Source organism: Guyanagaster necrorhizus (assembly GCF_019112545.1).
Source record: "Guyanagaster necrorhizus MCA 3950 unplaced genomic scaffold BT62scaffold_46, whole genome shotgun sequence".
In the NCBI taxonomy this organism is placed as follows: Eukaryota; Fungi; Basidiomycota; class Agaricomycetes; order Agaricales; family Physalacriaceae; genus Guyanagaster; species Guyanagaster necrorhizus.
In genome coordinates this window covers 74,856-93,259 of record NW_025064925.1, presented here as the reverse complement: position 1 = coordinate 93,259, position 18,404 = coordinate 74,856, and the positions used below count along the sequence as shown (strand labels likewise).

At 48.5% G+C, this 18,404-nt stretch overlaps 6 protein-coding genes across 6 annotated transcripts; 4 read left to right on the top strand and 2 right to left on the bottom strand.

Moving 5' to 3' along the window:
* Nucleotides 1–202: 202 nt before the first annotated feature.
* On the bottom strand, nt 203–4,801 carry BT62DRAFT_910058 (RNA-directed RNA polymerase; the record flags this gene model as incomplete). The annotated part of the gene is made up of 13 exons (XM_043183777.1): nt 203–456; nt 512–1,515; nt 1,578–1,681; nt 1,738–2,034; nt 2,106–2,760; nt 2,815–2,900; nt 2,949–3,004; nt 3,063–3,194; nt 3,246–3,765; nt 3,922–3,991; nt 4,016–4,256; nt 4,305–4,407; nt 4,460–4,801. The coding sequence occupies 13 exons, from the start codon at nt 4,799–4,801 to the stop codon at nt 203–205; spliced, it is 3,864 nt and encodes a 1,287-aa protein (XP_043034160.1).
* Nucleotides 4,802–4,906: 105 nt separating this feature from the next.
* Nucleotides 4,907–5,672, top strand: BT62DRAFT_956738 (uncharacterized protein). Its single transcript, XM_043188383.1, has 2 exons — nt 4,907–5,001; nt 5,048–5,672. Exons 1-2 carry the CDS (start codon nt 4,939–4,941, stop codon nt 5,591–5,593), a joined length of 609 nt encoding a protein of 202 aa, XP_043034159.1. The 5' UTR covers nt 4,907–4,938; the 3' UTR covers nt 5,594–5,672.
* A 163-nt stretch (nt 5,673–5,835) lies between these two features.
* Nucleotides 5,836–6,615, top strand: BT62DRAFT_575241 (uncharacterized protein). The gene is made up of 2 exons (XM_043181452.1): nt 5,836–6,293; nt 6,347–6,615. Coding segments are annotated over exons 1-2 (414 nt in total). The 5' UTR covers nt 5,836–5,881; the 3' UTR covers nt 6,349–6,615.
* Nucleotides 6,616–6,833: 218 nt separating this feature from the next.
* BT62DRAFT_923853 (glutathione S-transferase) lies at nt 6,834–7,770 on the top strand (the record flags this gene model as incomplete). The annotated part of the gene is made up of 5 exons (XM_043184551.1): nt 6,834–6,872; nt 6,924–6,944; nt 6,999–7,103; nt 7,151–7,657; nt 7,714–7,770. 5 exons carry the CDS (start codon nt 6,834–6,836, stop codon nt 7,768–7,770), a joined length of 729 nt encoding a protein of 242 aa, XP_043034157.1.
* A 4,174-nt stretch (nt 7,771–11,944) lies between these two features.
* BT62DRAFT_1080670 (uncharacterized protein) lies at nt 11,945–13,154 on the top strand (the record flags this gene model as incomplete). The annotated part of the gene is made up of 6 exons (XM_043179599.1): nt 11,945–12,209; nt 12,265–12,339; nt 12,395–12,418; nt 12,600–12,781; nt 12,832–12,910; nt 12,996–13,154. The coding sequence occupies exons 1-6, from the start codon at nt 11,955–11,957 to the stop codon at nt 13,152–13,154; spliced, it is 774 nt and encodes a 257-aa protein (XP_043034156.1). The 5' UTR covers nt 11,945–11,954.
* A 276-nt stretch (nt 13,155–13,430) lies between these two features.
* Nucleotides 13,431–15,375, bottom strand: BT62DRAFT_937797 (SET domain-containing protein). The gene is made up of 4 exons (XM_043187403.1): nt 14,986–15,375; nt 14,791–14,918; nt 14,598–14,734; nt 13,431–14,543 (listed from the first exon to the last, which is right to left on the bottom strand). The coding sequence occupies exons 1-4, from the start codon at nt 15,019–15,021 to the stop codon at nt 13,519–13,521; spliced, it is 1,326 nt and encodes a 441-aa protein (XP_043034155.1). The 5' UTR covers nt 15,022–15,375; the 3' UTR covers nt 13,431–13,518.
* Nucleotides 15,376–18,404: the final 3,029 nt, after the last annotated feature.

Genomic DNA, 18,404 nt, shown 5'->3' with positions numbered 1-18,404 from the left:
ATCTCTCCAAGACGTTGTCGACAGCTTTGGAATATGTATCAGCTGCGTATGTGCTGGACATTAGTAGAGAGATACTCACCATTGTGGGTTGAAGCTGTCATCAAGATCTTCGGCTTGTCTTGCGAACTTTGTAATATTTTTCGAAGTATCTGCACGACTACCGTCGTCTTTCCTGTGCCTTTGAAATGTTCAGCCATCTACTTCACTGATAAGTGCCGTAATATTCACCTGGAGGTCCCCAAATCAGAGATAAGGGTGCCTCGCATGACTTGATAGCCTCAATCTGGCTCTCATTCAGATCTGTACCATATGAGAAGTCTTCAGAGCCACCGGCGCCGTTAATCGTAGGAAACTCGTCTCCGCCAGTTTCTCCTGTAATGAGATGATGATATCGACAACATTCCTCTTTCTCCACAAGTAACCGTATAAGAGCATCCATCATTGCCTTCGAAGTCGCTGCATACTCCTCCGTTAGAACCCAAATCATATAAAGACACGTGAAGCCGCGTACCGATGCTGCCCGCATTATACATATTCCAATCCATCCGCTCCATTTCCGGTGGAGGAGGATGCTGCAGCTCAATCTTCATTTCTCCTTTCATCGACTGCACAACCACACCATCGAGAACCGGTACCTCGACCATAGCCGTCTTCTCCGCCTCAGAAGCAGCTTGGAATCGGACATGCGAGTGAAGGCGAATAGGGGTCCGAGAGTCTATCCGAACCGGTACTTTGACCTGGAGCGGATTCTCTGGGTCCTGCTGCATCGTCGTCTTAACGGGGGCCGTCCGCTGTCTTCTCGGTCGTCCGTCCTCGTTACAGGGGCATTCGTCTGCAGCTTCTTCGGCTCTGTCAAAAGCGATGCCCAAGGCGAATTTGTTTCCGTACTTCTGTTCTGGGGAGATGTCGGGCAGAGTCGCGCGACTATCGTTGAGGACGAATAAGACTTCCTGGACGACCTGAGGTGCGCGGACGGATAGGGCCGTTTGCCACAAGAGATCAAAATAGACGTCGGGCGGTAAACGCGCGATGCTTCCTGAGAGCTTTTCCAGGGCAACTAGGGTCGCCAGGCTTAGTTCGTTAGCGCATCGGATGATGTTGTGAAGCATGGACCGTCCCAAAGCCTCTGTCTCTGGCGGCAATACGAGGTCGGTCTCATCTGGGGGGTATTTCTTTAGCAGGCTAAATACCAATGGTGGATGCAGTTCCATCAAATTCATCACGCTTTCGCGTTGAAGGGGTAGTGGCTGGGAAATGACGAAGGAAAAGGTCCAGAACACCTCTTCCTGGGCGTGATACATTAGAGCGAACTGGACGATATCCTTCCACTGCTGCGCCGTCGTATCCGACAGCCGACGCGTGAACTCATTCGCCGGCAACTTGTCCTGGAATAGATCTTTGAGGTACTGAGGTTGTGGTTTCTCGGTAGACGCCCAGTCAATCCCCGAACGATCGTTGAGGGCGTACGAACGAATTTCACGGTCGAAGCGCCGCACGCGATTTTCTGTAGGAACACTATAACAGTACCGTCAGCCGGAAATATAACGTGATGAACTACGGATAGGATATGCGCGCACTGTTCGAACCACAAATCAAATAGCTGCTGAGATATACGGTCCCGGTTCGAAACGACATGTAGCTCGATTCCGGTGATTGGCTCTCGATAGACTCTGCCGATATTCTAGACCTCCTGATGAGTGAGAAGAACAGGGCCATTTCGTACTACTCGAGCCATACCTGCCGAACTTTGTTGGATAATTTTTGCAAGGCGACGCTCATAGACACTTCGGCTCCTGATGCTTTCGGAGGACGTGTTAGAAACACGAAGGAGTCTGCTCTATGCTTGTTGTAGAGCTGAAAGTTGGTTGGGCTGCAATACAACCGGTACCCAGCGGTGCACGGTCGATAGGAAGAAAACTTCCCCGATGTATGCGGTAAAAACGAGCAGACGACCACATTCTCGTTCACCTCTGGATCTTCATCCCATGGAAACATGCCTCTTATGAACACGGCGAGTACAAATCGATCGTCCGTCTAATTTGCCATTCAAGTCAGTTGTGTATTCACCCAGAACGAAACCAACCACTCGCCTTCAGAAGTAGCACCTTCCGATAAAAGTCCTGGAGGGCCATCTGTAAATACGTAAAAAATGTCGCATGACCTTGGATCTTCGATGAATATAGACGCTGTAATGAAAAAGGCTGTGCTAGGTTTCTTTGATATATCTCAGAGGGTCCCAGAAGGTCGGAACGAAGCAAGGAATTCCAAAGACTCGCATGTTCCTCGCGGGACAGATCCAGCGCGAAACTAAGTGAATACTTCTGATCCGTCGTCAATGCGCCACAATCGATGTAACTGAGAAATGCATGGTGATCGAGGGAATGCTTGAGCGCTAGGCGGTAGGCGAGGGTATATAGCTCGTACTCGGAGAGCGCAGACTGCCTGCTTCGCAGAAGCTGTATGATAATCTCTTCTGCGTCTTCTCCGTCGACGGTGGATGTCAAGTCACCGGTGGTTGCCATTTCGGCCGTAAAAGAGGCAGCAAATTCGGAGGCAGCATCTGCCAGAGCTTTGATGATAAATTCCTGGCCTTCGAGGGGTTCGGGGGGGGACGTTAACCTGTCCGGGATCTTGATAGAGGCGCCGTCTACTGACTGAGAGTGCAGCGCGTTCAGTTCTTGACACTCGGAGCATAGAGCCCCTTTTGGGCTGCCCTTCGCCCATTTTGAGTGTAAAGCAGCGACCCTTGCCAATCCAGCACTAATTTCAACGATAGGTTAGAAGTTATCAATCCACGGAGAAAATCTTGCGCACTTGTTATACTGGGCAAAATGCCTTGACAAATCTTCGCGGGTGACAGTCTTGTTCACGCGCTCCTTATTCGGAGGATAATCGTATGGCTACTCAAATGGTACGTAGGAACTCTTCTGATCAGTCTGCTTACTTACCTCAGATACGGTAGCAGGGACCAAATCAGGATCCCAGCAGACGAAGTATTCATCACCTGTACGCAAAAATACAGAATCAGAATGATGTAATAGATATAATTAAGGCAACCTGACCATCAAGATCGCCACCACTGCTCATGGATGGCGCAGATGGGTGGCCGCGACGTGCTACAGAAGCAAAAACAATGCAGTCGACCAGATGCGACAACTTTTCATGGTGCACTGCTCTTAATTTGAGGCAATCTCCTAAACGGAAATACGTCAACTTAATACGGATGTGGTGGGGACCGGACAAACCTGGGTGTAAACACGGATTCCGCACAACTAAAACATCGCCGTGGATGGGAGTCGATGGTCCGCCTCTTCCAGTGGTGATTCGTATATGAACTTGTCCTTCCTTGAGTACCCGGAAGGGATCGCAAACCCCATATATCTTGCGTGACTTCTTGATGATCATCCGTGATCGCTCTTTCTTCCCGTCTTTCCGGAAATCCGCTATTTCTTTTTGCTGAAAGCGGCGGATTTCGGCAGAAACTTTGGGATCGTCGAGACCGTCGAGCAGGACTCTTCCGGCAGATTCGACGTCCTTTACAACGGAAAGAAAATCAACTGCTGCCATAGGATCATAGGATGCACGACGGAGCCAATCGAAGTATTCGTCTTGCTTCTTCAGAAAGTTCTCGTTCGGAATGCCAAGGCTTGACAGGAGCACAATAATTTCGTTATTCAGGCGCCCGAACGTGTAGGGCTTAGAATACCCGACAACAGAGAATGTGGGGTTTTCGGTCGTGGTGAACTTTTTCATGCTCTTGCGGAACTGTGCAAGAGGATGCTTGACAGCGATATCCAAGAAGTTTCGAGGTACGAACCTAATGTTAAGTCATTATAAATTCCGCAGACAAATCGTAGATACCCACTCAGTCTGGTCTTCTTTGCACTGGTCAGCCCGTTTCTGTTCCTCCCCTTCGAAAACCTTCTTCGCCTTCCGCAACTCCGCATCGAGCTGGGGATGAAGCGTCAAAACGCCCTTGTATCCTAGGTACCTTCGGGGAAATTAGAATGGCTACAATGAATGATAATGGTATAGTAAGCGCCTTATCTGAAACACGCATGGCGTATACCGTACTCCCCGAAAGATGATTTTCTTACTTTTGCCAACTTGAACGGCTAGTCGTTGAGACATCAAGCCACATCCATCTGAGAATTCGACTCCCCCAGACACGATATCAGGGATATCTGCAACAAGATCCGGGTTAAGCCGGAAGTCGAGCTGTGACTCTGAGTATAATAAGCCAATTCGCTTTGCACCTATAAACCAGTGAACATCATCAGTACAACAGAGAGGCCAGAGCTTACGTTTTGCGACATTCATGATTTTTCCAAAGCTTCCCAACTGATAGATGCGATCATCAAGCTCCTGGTCAGTCTTAGCTTCGCGCAGAAAACAACTACGTCCTCTCTAAAGCGACCTGTGAGTTTGATAGGATAAGGTGTAAATCAGCAAACCGTACCAGTTGGCTATTGCTATGATGATAAAACCGATACTGAATCCCGTTCAGAAACAGCCCTTCCTTCAAAAACCGTGCGATGTACTCTCCCGACTCTCGGAGCCTGGTGTCAGGGAGTCTCAGAGCACCAAACGCGACAAGGATAAACTTTGAAGGGTCGTCGGATTGTAGGATACGATTGCTGGAGAATTCGGCCGTTTCGAGTAGGATTTCCGCTCCGTTGAATCTGACGAACTTGCCCATGATTCTGCCTTGTCTCTGGCGAGACACGAGGAGGGCGGGCGGAACTTGGAACGACCATGAGTCGTCCTCTTTCGCAGAGTTCGCGCGAAGGATATGAGGCATGTGTAGGTGATGGTAGATGATCTGATACGACGGGCGCTTAGCAGACGTTTGGTATCGTGACCGTAGGAAGAAGAAGGTCCCAGGTTCATTGTCGAAGCAGGGCCACCTAATCCATCAGAACATCGTTGGCAGCAAACATGACAACGACAGGTTCAGGCCGTGCTAGCAGCTGCACTCGTATCTACGTCGTTGGTCCATCGGTCAGTCATATATACTGGAAAGGTCGGGGTCCTGATCTGGCATCAGTCAACAGGAAAGACGACGTTGTGCGACGCTCTGGCAAAGAAGCTAGATCTTCACGATTCCGCATATATCACGGAGGTGGCACGTACTGTCATCAAAGAACGAGGGTTCACGAGGGCGCATATAGGGCTGCTAGAGATGCAGGAGGCCATCATGGATGCGCAGATAGAGCGTGAGAGCGGGACTCGAGGATCATATCCTGTGCAGGTATTTGATCGGTCGGCCGTGGATCCAATCGTCTATGGTGTCTTGACTGGAGGGACGGATCATGACGGGAAGGAACGACAGGAGAGCTTGTCGAGAAAGGAGAACTTCCAAGCAACGCTTGAAGAGTATAGAAGTTCACGTTCATTCTTTTTTCTCCTTGGTCCAGTGGAAGAATGGTTGGTGGATGATGGTACGAGGCATTTGGATAACGGGAAAGAGTGCTTTGGTATTTTCGAGGCGGTTTTGTCGGATTTGGAGATTTCGTATTTCGTTATTGGAGAGAACATGAAGAAATTAGATGATAGAACGTCTGTAGTCCTTAAACGAGCTTGCTTGCAGTAGTAATGCATACTCGTAGAGGTACTACCTTATCCCGAGAGCAATTAACTCAGTCACTAACTATGTTGGGATGGAAAATCTCACCTTTATCTCACAGTGTAAATGGCTGTAAGGATTGAAACAAACTAACCAAAAGGTAAATTCAACGGTTTCACTCGTTCTGGGGGCCCTATGAGAATTGAACAAGACTTTGACAAGAATCTGCGTGACGAGGATCAGGACCTGTGACATTCGGTCATTACGGTCCGGGTTATCCGGGTCCCTTCGCCACTATTCTTTTCTACTCCTACCATGACTGATCCACCCATCCCTCGATTCGTTTACAAGATCATTCCCGACGCCCCGCCCTCTCCTCTACCTTTTTCCCTCCCACTCAGTGCTCTCGACGCCAAGGACGGATTTATCCACCTTTCCGATGCCAACCAGGTCCCAAAAACAGCCGATCTGTTCTTTGCAGAGTGCGAGAAACTGTGGCTGCTGCAGCTGGACACAGAGGTGGTGAAGGCGGCCGGAGGGCGTTTCGTGTGGGCGGAGAACTTGCCGGGATGTGTGCATCTGTACGGGAATGGGGTGGATACATGGGATGGCGCCAGGTTGGGCGAGGGGACCGTCAGAGATTCAAGAAAGTTTACGAGGTTGGGAGAGGAGACTTGGGTAGATGGCATGAGGAAGGGAGCGGAGCGGAGCTGGCTTGTGGATCAATGTAGGTCTAAAGCTTCTCTGCTAGTATTCGGGCGCCTAATCATTGGTTCATAGGAAATTTATATACCACAAGGTTGTGTGAACAGCATTTTGTGTTCTACGCCGAGCCCTTTAAATGACATTGGATTGCCTGATATTTTCTACTACGCTGCTCCCTACCGAGTCTGAAAGATGCCAGGACGCACTCATATTATCGAACGGCCACCAGCGGCTCCAGCAATCCTTGGTGTTAAGGCATCATAATGGCGAAATCAAGAACACACCGTATACTATGACGCATATGTTACGTTATCTGCGCCGGGCAGAGGATAATTCGAGTATATTGTGTAGCCAGGCGATTGGCCATGACTAGATCTTCGTGTTATCTCCTTTTTTTGCGCAAGTTCCATTGAATTTTCTCTGTCATATGAATTGCTAAAGATAGGAACAGGCCTTACAAATATTTTCTGACAAATGCAGAATGGCATCATCATGGCGCGCTCGGGCTCTTATAAATACGGGATCTACAGTTCTCTCTTTCTCTCTAACTATCTATCTCAGAATGACTACCGCAGAACCACTGACTCTCTACACTGCAAAGGTGAACTCCTAGGGTTCAAATGACTTTCAATGAAGGCTGATGATATACCAGGTCTGTCCGTATGCTCAAAGGGTATGCTTTCGATAAGGATTCTCAGTCCACATCCATTGCTCATGGTTCACGCAGACCGAGATCGCCCTCGCCGAGGCCCAGGCTCCTTTCACCCGCTACGAGATTGACCTCCAGAACAAGCCTGAATGGTACGCACCCCAAGTGAACCCAGCGAGCAAGGTTCGTCTCCGTAATCTCCCTTCTACTATCATTGACATCCCTCCCAGGTCCCTGCTATAGCGTACGGCGGCCCCAAAGTCCCAGCTGACACTCCTTCGCCTCAATCTGCCAAACTTGCTGAATCTCTAATTCTCGTCGAGTTCATTGCGGACCTTTTCCCATCCGCGCGTCTGCTCCCCTCTGACCCAGTCACCCGAGCGAAAGCCCGCTTCTTCATCGACACCTTTTCTAACAAATTCTCCCCTGCCTATGCGGGGTTCCAATTTCGCGGGGAGTCGCCCGAGGCTCTGTATAAGGCTATCGAGGCACTTCAGGGACAGCTTGCCGGTGACGGAAAGTGGGCCGTAGGAGACGAGTTTAGTATTGCGGACGTGGCTATTGCTCCGTTCCTCGCGAGACTTGAGCTGGCGTTCTCGAATGATGTGGGGGCGTTTCAAGTCGGAGAAGGGAAGAAGGTGTGGGAGACATTGCAAACGGATGAGAAGTATGCTCCTTTGAGGAGCTATTGGGCTAGGCTGAAGGAGAGGAAGAGCGTGAAGGACACGTTCTATGCGGTAGGTTCCATTTCTGTTCACTTTCGCCTTCTTTCCTGATTAATTGTTGAATTCAGGATCATGTGTTGGTACAGTACAATAAGCGTCTCGCCAACTGGCGCGCGCCCAAGTAATGTAATGGTTCAAGTCAGATAGCTTTACTGGTATGTTAGTGTGTATTTTTTTTTCCGCTCAAACAGACGATGTTGCTTGTGAACCTTTCATTGGTTCAGTACAAAGCAATTGTCCTAGCATTTTCATCCAATAAAGTTTGTGGCTACGTCTGGGAGTCGTATCAGAACGAAGGTCGCGTGTGCAGTCATGGGATGATGTGCCCGTATAGGTCTTCGACGCTTCCGTATCATCGATTCGATTAAATGGTACCTCTCACCGGTTTGTGCAAACAGCTCTCGAAAGGTTCCTTAGTATCGCTATGAATCCCACTTCAATTTTTAACCTAATAATTGGTTTGGCAGAGCGAAACTGTGACCATAAACAGAGACACCTATGCCACCATTGCGTTCGGAAGTAGTAAACGGTGGGTGTATCAGAATATGTTGATGGTGGCAACGGGTTCTATCTTTCTTTTCTTTCTTTCCCAAGCGTTGGTCTCACCCAGAAGCATGCCATATGGGCCAAACACCGGTCGCAATCAGATCCATAATAAGCTTCGCGAAGCATTGGTTCGGAATGTCTAGTTGGCATGTTGGGGAAAAAAGAACTGCACCATATTTTGTAAGCACTGAACACGAAATGATTCATATTGAATCGCGGACTAGAAACAAGAGAGAGCACTCTTCACAACGCCGAGTGGCCCAGTAGCGAAGAGACTATCCTTGAACAACTAGGTTGAGCGCGAGTTGTCGACTTTTACCACACGAACACGAACACCCAAGTACTAGTCTATATTTCGAACCCGTCATCAACCGGCCCCACTATTCCACCTATTCAACGTTCCCCCGTAACTGCAAGGGACGACTCCTCTCCTCTGACTATGCCTAGATTCAGTCTCTTTATCGACGGTTTTGCGCGAGTCTGAACACGGAAGTATGTCTCCGCCTAAATGGTCACACCACGTATGCGAGATACGTGCAGCGCCATTATTATCTCTCTCCTGGCAGACCTAATACGGTTGATGAAGGTCTCCGGGGATAAGAGGAAAAAAAGCCAGACGGCTGAAATGGGGCGTGGATACTCCTACCGAGACTTATTCCCGTGGTCAGAGGCCCCCAAATCGAAGATGAGTAGTGTTTTTCAGAACACAAGATTTTCGTCATTGCCAGCGCAGGTACGGTTTTCGTATGCGGAATTCCTTTATCATCGGTTAGTGTCTGTGAAGTGAACATGGACGCAAAATATACTATTTGCGTGATGCCCACCGGTTACATTTTGTGTTGTGTCGATGAGCTGCTGGGCTCTGAATCTTGATGACCGTGTTAGGCGGCGGGAAATCTCTGACATGTCAGTTGTCTGCGTTCCTCACTCGGGGTGGGTTGCACACTGGTGATATCCCTGCTCATTTCTCTCATGGGATTAAGGCATGTGTTTAACAAGCACTGAGGCCACCTTTTTCCTCATAAGTCGGATACCTATTGCTTCGGTGAAAGGACAATAAGCTCTGTAAGTCCTTCCCAGATTGCACTTCAAGTGCTTTCACTATCAGCCATTTTCATTGTGTAGCAAGAATTAGATAGATAGACGAGTCTTCTTGCATAACTGAATCAGGAAAAGAGTTTCGGTAAGGAACTCTTGATAAGGACTCCTTCGTCGCACTGATCTTCCTTTTCCATATATTTAAGGTCGGATTACAAAAGCCTCGGAATATCGAGGCAATTGTTTCCCAATGCATTGTATCCAATAGTGGGCCGAAATCCACTGTCTTTGAATGAGAGGGGCGACAGTAGACATGTCGAGATGTTTGTGGAATGGAATTTCTCAGGTAGTGTTTTTGAAGGTGAAACAGAAGGTTGTAAGGCCTATATGTAGCCTTGAAAAAAAAAAAAAACAAACAACTCTCATCGCTAGCTTTTGTCACTCACGGAAGGATAGGTGGGATAAATGGACTGTCCCATCACCTCTGCTATTGCCGCACATCTAAACCTAAATATCTTCTTCATGTCAGCGAAACGTTTGTCGATATCGGAAATGAATTAATGAACTTGTCAAGCAGATCCTGAAAAAGCAAAGGAATCAATGCCCATATCACAGACACCTGAGGGGAACACCCATCACCTCTAGCTCAATCGACCGGTTCTCGTAATTTCCCTTCCTCACGCTCTTTTGACAATGTAATTGATCATCCTCCCTCTTGTTCCCAGTATCAGCCACCACAGACTACTTGCCATCCAGTGTCGGCTTAGACACAGGGATCCACAACGTTCCCATAGGCAGGCTATGCGGCCCAGCCCGCCTCTGGGACGTAACAGAGGGTATGTTCATCTCGTATATCGCAACCTCGACATGTGTTAAGTTTCAGTGTGCTCCGTCAGTTATTTTGGCACAGAGTGTGTGGAAAAAAAACCTACTTATTCCTCAAAGAGGGTATGGACTGCAGAAGAGGAGAGTGCATCATCCCACATGCTAGGAGAGGTTCGATGAACCATGCATCTTTTTCCAGCTGCTCCTTCCCTGATTCACATTTAATCTCCAGATATACTTAGTATAATGGCACCTTTCGTTAGTAGCTCGAGGTCCGATTCCCTCCACCCCAACGTTGTATAATTTGAACAATTTATTTTTCCACATTCATATTCCCTTATTTCTCTTGACAGTGCCAGAACTGCTCCTTGGGGTTTTATCTTCATCAGGAAACAACATACACACAGACGAAATCCCTGCATGCATGGAGAGTGGTTTTCCAATCGGAGGACAAATACATATGCTAGTGAGTAAGCGAGAAACAAAAGGAACCGGTTCGGCAAAATCCTCTTCTTCAATTCATTCCCCCATTCTTATATGACCTTCAGATGTAATGGTGCAACGGCTGCCTAGGTTCGAATCCCCTTGATGGATCATTGTCCAATTTTATGGCACAGTTTACTTTTCTCTTCACAGGGCGTAAACAGCGAACACCTGGATACAAGTAGCGTAATGGATTATGGCTTAGCTCAGGGTTCAACTCCCTCTATCCAAATTGTGCAGTTTCGAGAAACTTTTCCCGTTTTTACATTCACTTGCCAGTTAGCGTGCACTCCCTCATTTTTAGTAATGCACATCGAGACCTGAGGGTGGTAATGTATCATGTAGGGATTCCAGCGGCAAGAGTTCCAGGTGGGGATGTGTTCTCTCAGCTCTGTAGTTATTGTGCATGGCGTCGTTCTCGAGTATTTATCTACCCAATGGCGCACTGGGACTTGTGGACTTTAGTTGGAGGTTATGAATGACGTATGCTCATACACTGGCTGTGGAATAAGGAGAACAGAGGTAGGTTGGAGCAGGAAAGAGTGGACTAAGTATATGATCAACTGCTACGAAGTATTTTTGAGAGGAAACAGGACCCCTCGGTAATTGTGAGAGTAGCAGTCAATAAGATATCACGTTGTCGCGCCATTTTTTCGCTGACAGAGATTCTGACGTTGCTGTTTTCAGAAGTCCTTTGCTTTTCTCTCGCGCCTACTACTACTCGGAGCCGGCTCTGATACAGATTGCCCATCACATTCTCGAACTCCGACGCTGCTGGTACGATTCTCCGTGTTCCATTCTTCCTTGGCGGGGCCCTGTTTTCCTTCTTATGTGCACCGACATTATTCGCACATGGCGCGGACTACCAACGACCATCCAACCCATCCAATCCGAAAACCCAAACGACGTACGGCAGGAAAGATCGCGGTGAAAATAGAACTGAAAGAGGTACATCTCGAACCGAATTGGGAAGAGTTCAAGCAGGAGGCGTTGCATGTGTCGAGGCAGTACGAAGGTTTTGGGGAAAGGTGAGGAGGGCTATGGAGGTGCGCCGTGTTTAATAGATGGCTGGTTAGGGATCGTTGATGTCTGAGTGGAAGTATCTCAAGGAGTTTGGGAGAGAGATAGAGAGGAGGAGGAGGAGGAGGAGTATCTGAAGGATGTGGTTAGGTTTGGTGCGTTGTTTATGTTTTTTTTATCAAAGTTCCGAGCGGATGGAAGTACTGTGGATAGAATCGTTTTATCTTATCACCCCTGGTGACATTTTAGGAACCCAGAACGACATATGGAAACGCTATTCGCACCGTGTGACTAGTATTTTTGATGCACGGGTCATCCTGGATAGACGCTCAAGAAGTGCTTTATCTCTTCTTTCCTAATGCTTAGTCAGAATAACACTCCTCTGTTCCGCTCCACCATGTCAGTCCATCTCGAGAAACGAATCGAAGACCCACCGGAAGGACACCCCTCCTCGCTAGCTTTTGTCGCTTATGGGATCATAGGCGGGGCAATGGACTGTCCCGTAACCTCTGTCATTGCTGAGTATATGCGTGTTAACCGAAACGCAAGAGTTGTCATATGGAAGGCACGAAGCATGGGCGGCACCAAAGGCGGAAAGGAGCATTCAGGGTTCTTAGAATGGATGGGAGCGTTGAACTGCAGTGATTACAAGGTAGGCGGGCTTCGAGATGTCCTCCAGTCGAATAGGACCGTTAATCATATGAAAGCATATATTTGAAGAGCAAGTCCAGAAATTCGAGAACGATTTTCCTTCCGTGAGGGGATGTAATCTGTTCGTCTGTGTATGTTCTCCAGTGCTCTCAGGTTCGATAATTACTGACTCATCATACTCCGCAGGCTCCATTTACGGCACGACCATTCGTTTGTCAGGCAAACTATATGATCGAAGAACCGTGGATATGAAAATCCCCTTAACTCATCTCATGAGAGTCGTATTTTTGGTACCCCACATGAGAAGGATCTTGGTGCAACGTAGTCTGGACCAAGTGCTAATGCGAAACAGAATGCGAGCACATAACCACTTTTCGCCTGATTTCCCAAGCGCGGATTACAACGGGAGAGAAAATGTTCGCAGTATGGACGAATGATTGATTACAGATGGGCTCTCTGTATGCTATACACATACGACCACGTTGAATCCGTCAAACGGGTAACAACACGCACTACTCACGATGATGCTGTTGAGCACCTGAACGAAGTGAAAAATGTGAAATATAATGCGACGTGACTAGGGGATGTTCAATATCAATATAAATTACCTTAATGTACGACAGTATCTACCGCAGTAGGCACGCAGAGCCAACATTGGAGCCCTTGTCGCAGTTTGAGCATCCACATTCGCTCCGAAGTCACGTAGGAAGCCAATAGGAGGCGGTGCAGCCTGCAGAAATAGCCTGGGAAACAAGGCTTTGGTTGTCCTGGCGCTTTTCCCCCCTAGAATCAAGTATTCGAAAAGCATCTACAACTATACAAGGCCGTCATGGGTATCCACAAATTAACGTGGGACACACGCTTGCTTCGATGTTCATCTCTAACCGCCTTAGCCGCCGCCTGTCTCTTAATCTCCGTTGTCATTCGTCACGTGGAATATGCGTGACTGAGACGACGCGTCGCTAGCCTGGCGAGCAGAACTGGCTTTATAGATATTCGCAGTACTCGTGACTGCATAAAAGAGTAGCATTTCAGCCATGAATCCATTTATAAACTATCACTTGCCCTTCAATCGAGAAATATATTCAGCGCTAATCCTTGCATCAAGATCAGGGCATTCTACTAACTTAGGATTGCACTTTTACATGCTCGCTTATCTGACCTAAATTTGTCCTGATATCATTCAGATATCACATTCTGACGCTCAAGATCAAATCGCCACCTTGATGGAATCCTGTGGCATAATTGGTAGCTAAACATACGACGGAAGGACCTTCTACTGCAAGCAAAAAAAACAACACATCGTTTTTTTACAAACGAATATCAGCGAACGTTTGCCCGTGGAACACTCCCGCATAGGGATGATCAATCGAACGGGGATCCTCAAAATCCCTACGAGCCTTGAACGTGTGAGCGCTATCCTTTCCAAACTCCGCCACTCTAGTCTCATAAACGATCCCATGCCAATACTTCGCAGACTCCCAATCGGCGTGCATAGAACAGAGTGCGGCCGCCTCGTTGGCGAAATCATCCGCGTCCGCCCAATATCCCTCCTCTTTCATCAGGTTGATTGCCCTGACGACGATTTGGAGATATGCACGGCCATCGGTACGCGGATTGAACGTCGGCATTCGATCCCAGATGGATCTGATCTCCGTCCGGCGCCTGTCGCTTTCCAGGGACAGCTGGCGATCGAGACCACAGGCTGCACACGAACATAGAAAGTTCTGCTTAGCGCGCAACGCCGCCTGTCTCTGATTACGCGTAGCGCCGTATACGTTCCTGCTGGCGAGGTAGGACACAAATATTTCCTCCCCTTCTGGGATGTACGTGAGGGCGAAAATCCGCTGGCGGTTGGTCGCCTCGTGGTACGAGTAGCGTGCGTTTGGCCGGCACGAATGGTTGAAACGCGATGCTTCGATGACGATCCCGCCGTTGGCGAATGCGTTGGTTTTGTATATGCCGTCGATGGTGTCTCCGCGGTCGGGACGCGTGTTTTTCAGGGAAAGGAAAACCAAAAGATCCGTTGGGGAGAGGTTATCCATGGCGAGGCGGAGTTCTGTCCTGGAAGGCGAGTTGTGGGGAAAAGGGAGGAGCGGTTTTTCGGTGAGGATGAGATCTCCTCGGTGGATGTCTCTGGCTGCGAATGCCCCGAGACCTTTGTTGCCGGCGTCGTCGATGAAGTACGTTCGTTCGGATGGCGCAGACTTGCTTTCGAGTAAAAGAGACTGATGCGCGGGGACCAGCTGCGGAGTGGTGATAGAGCTATCGATCTTCTTTTGTTCGGCATCTACAAGATCTCTGGCGCCTCCCGTGGACGCAAAGGCTTTGAGATCTATTCAAGATAATCAAGGAGGGGGAAGCGCCAGTCTCTGAAACGAACACGAACCATTTTGGGCACCGACGATATCGCCCATCTCTCGTCTGGCCTGGCATCTCCTGTAGTAAGCCTTTTGTTTGTGGTCGTTCTTCGTGCATTGGCAGAGCGCTAGCGCTTTAGTTGCGTCTTCTTCGGCATCCGACCATCTGATTGAGATCTGTTAGCGAATATCCTCGAGAGATTAGAAGGCAGAGGTACTCACCTTGTGAGTCGCAAATTCATCAAAGAGCGATTTAAGGGGTGAGTATCGTCCTGAGGATCGATATCGACTGAATGCGAATAAAGCGATCGGGCGGTGGTAAAATCGCCTTGTTTGAATGCCTCAGAGGCCTTTTAAAGTGTCGTGTTAGTAGTTTCAGAGATCTTTCGAGTACTTGTAAACGACTACTCTACTCACTTTGGTTTTCAGGAGACCGAGGATTGGGTCTGACATTCGTATTGGTGGTGGGTGACAGGATAAACGTCTGTGATGTGGGAACGTGGGTGGTGCACAGGGTTTTTTATACAAGTGCCTCGAAGCTTAAGTTTAAGCACTTGAATTGAACGCGGAGCGCCGAGGACTAGACGTGATATCCGATGCCATTGTGGCTGGCCTCGTGCTCGAGTCAATTGCAGATGGATAGAAAGCAAAACACCTGTCCCTTGTAAATGCGGATCGAGAAGAAAAATGACCTTAAATGAAACTTTGGGAAGACTACAGATAACAGCGCTGTAGCAACGCACACGCACAGGCTGGGGTTACCATTCTGGAGACTGGCTGAGAGGGTCGAATGCGTTATCCCATAGCACTCTGAAAAGAATTATATATAATTCCCGTTGATGAAAAAGTATTCTTGGGCTCTGGGCAGTGTAAAGCAGAAACTCTGACGATCAAGATTTGCGGAAACCCAAGAATAGGGTTAGGAGTCTGCGATTACATCATCCGTGACCTTTTCGCGCTTGCTTGATTCTCTTGGCTATCGACGTCCACGACGAGCCAAGTACCGTATGTCTGTTCGATGTATCCCTCACCACAAATTTACCGGCCATACGGTGTCTTCAATTCTCAAGCCAACCAACAGCTGCAGGATTCCCAAAGCGAGGACGGAAGAGATTCACAGCGAAGGATTTCTTGGCATCACACACGAGTGCGTTGCAGTCCATTCTTTTGACTCACGAGTTAGGCTAACAAAGATGCAGTATCCGGGAGGATGGACGCCATGACACGGTGCCTCGCGGCTGACGTAGGGACAGGGTAGCCACGGACAACAAGCCGGATTATTTGGAAAGGCGGTCTTTGCCTCGATGGAGCCCCAGGAGATACAGATGGAGACGTCCATGGCTGCCGGAATTCTCGATAATGTCGAAGAATACTTGCACCAATGCCTTTTTCTCGTTTGAGTGGGATATCCGTCGCTTCCAGCGTGTCAGCACTCTCAACGCGCACCGTATTACCTTTCGTAATATTTCACTACGTTCCTATCCTGTTAGCTTGGCGGGTATGGACATCTATGGCAGATATCAGTATCGGTCTCGGTACGCGTCTTATTCCAATTCCTCACCAGTTTCTCATGCGAGAACCAGGCGGAGTCTAGTCTCAATGTCTTTGGACCGACGTTTTCTCTTACTTTCGCATAGCGGGGTGAAAAAACCCGTCCGACACGGACAAAGAGGGCGCATATACCGACATTCTATACAGACACGACCTGGAATGGAGCCTGTCTTGGAAGATTAGGTCAGTCTGAAGCCTTGTGCTGCCTTTGACGTATTATTTACCAGAGCTTTTACAGAATCCGTGGATACGATGGGCCGGAACGTGGCGGTCGCGAGAATTGTGGAAGGTATCTATTGATTCGCCACCTGCGTTCGTTCGCCGAACAGGGATACGACTTGTTCCGACTCGTACTTCTCCCATACTCAGTGGCCTTATCCTTGGAGTTCAAGCGGAAACACTATTGCTATTCTGATCTCGAATTGTTGGATTGGTTTGATTGGTACACCCCAGGAGCGGCAGACTCAAGATTGAGCGCTTGAGCCCAAAATATGTAAGCTTCATTCTTCTGCGATACATGATGATGGGCTGATTCGTATTTATGTCCATCTAGTTTCCACACGCTATGGACCTTCCTTGACCGCACAATATACGACGTCGGAGCTTTTCAATCTTCGGTGCGTACTAACGTTAGTCTTTGGTGGCATTCTCCTTATCTCAACGTCTAGATTCAAGGAAACCTGCTACTGCTGCCGCTTCGTTTAACGCTATTAATTTGTGTCATGAATATCTCGCCGTGGGGTAGGGGGAAAAAACTGTTCTTCCTCAAGAAAGAGGGTGGAAAGTCTTCGTAATCTCGTCGTTTCTGCAACAAGTCTCATTGTGATTCTGTAAGAGTTAGCGAAGGTGTGCTTTTCTTTTCTCTATGTTGCGCGTGAATTCCACACTGACAGATCTCGACTCTTAGCCGTCACTAACTGGTCACGACGCACCCTTATCCCACAGCGTGGGTTTTTCTGGCGAGTCTAATGACGAAGAACAAGCCCTAAACATCCCAGAACTCAATGCTATTGCTGTCGCTGTTGTCTCGTCTTTGACGTCTACGACGTGTCAAAGAGACGAAGTTGGGACAGTCAACATGTTAGGGTTTAAACCTTCCGGGGATGAGGGCGGTGGGCACATGCATCCATGTCGCTTCAGTCGTAGGTGTACTCCACCATAGTGTTACTGTGGCTGGCCCGCAAGTTGTTTATGGGTATTATTTACCCGCCAAGCTGGTGGGTTCGACGCCGATGTTGGTTCGACGTTGTCAAGCGCCAGGCTAACGGCGTTTCGGATGATTTATAGTCCCTTTACGGAATTGAACCATATGTGTTGATCTCATCGCCGCACGATCCAAAATCCACTGGCCAGAACAACAGTATTGCACATACACGGCTATCGGCAAGCAGCGATCTTCGATGTCTGTTTATTCTCATCACCCGCTCTTGTCGTATCCTGAGACGTTGCGGTATAGGAATTAAACGACCAGTGCCGCCTACAGTCTGGCGTTGGACAATCCATCTAACAGAGAGCTTCAATGACGTGACAACATGTCTAAGACACTAGGACCAATGACTCTGAACGGTTGGCGGACGTTTAGACACGTCCTGCCACCCTTATTTCGGGGACCATAATAGCACAGCATGGATTCGCGTCATCGCCGGTGTATACGGGTACTCAAGTGCAACAGTGATTGGCGTATATGGATGATCCCTGAGGGCTGAGGGCTAAGGGCTAAAAGTTAATTATATCCAGGCAAAGGCGGTAACGGTAACGAGGACGTCGAATCGGGCTGGACTCGGGAAGGTGTGGTCTCCCTCACTTTTGGTCGTACACTATTTTCTCATTTTCAAATTAGCTTCACGTACTTGAGTCGCTTGACGCGTTTATTCACCACTAATGTGTGCATTTTATGTACCGTTCACAATTGGAGAGACTTCATCGCGGAAAGAATGAATTTCAATCAAGGAGGCCAAGTCCTGTGATCACCTTGTAAGTCAGTGCGCAGAGTCTACGTGGTAACCCAAATGCATCATACCGCACTGTAGAACCATAGCGACCCGCGGCCCGAATGTCATTTGCTGATCCCAAATGTGGAAGGAACATCTGACGACGCCGCACATCGGCTCAGCATCGTTTCTTCGACCCAAACAGCTGAATGTCTTGCCAATTGGTACCGATGTTTCGCGCTGGGATACCGCCTTTGTTTATCAGCTACCTGGCCTGGTCAGTCAATGCTGCCGTTCAGCCTCCGCGGCAAAAAGACATCGTAAGTTGAATGGGGTCAGCGTAAAGATCCAAGC

Excerpts from the sequence above, each read along its gene's own strand:
- BT62DRAFT_956738 (XM_043188383.1), top strand. The coding sequence starts at position 4,939 with ATGACAACGACAGGTTCAGGCCGTGCTAGCAGCTGCACTCGTATCTAC. Across the intron at positions 5,002-5,047 it reads TCTACGTCGTTGGTCCATCG|TCAACAGGAAAGACGACGTT; the intron begins GTCAGTCATATA and ends ATCTGGCATCAG.
- BT62DRAFT_575241 (XM_043181452.1), top strand. The coding sequence starts at position 5,882 with ATGACTGATCCACCCATCCCTCGATTCGTTTACAAGATCATTCCCGAC.
- BT62DRAFT_937797 (XM_043187403.1), bottom strand. The coding sequence starts at position 15,021 with ATGTCAGACCCAATCCTCGGTCTCCTGAAAACCAAA. Across the intron at positions 14,919-14,985 it reads TCGGTCTCCTGAAAACCAAA|GCCTCTGAGGCATTCAAACA; the intron begins GTGAGTAGAGTA and ends ACACTTTAAAAG. Across the intron at positions 14,544-14,597 it reads TATCGTCGGTGCCCAAAATG|ATCTCAAAGCCTTTGCGTCC; the intron begins GTTCGTGTTCGT and ends TATCTTGAATAG.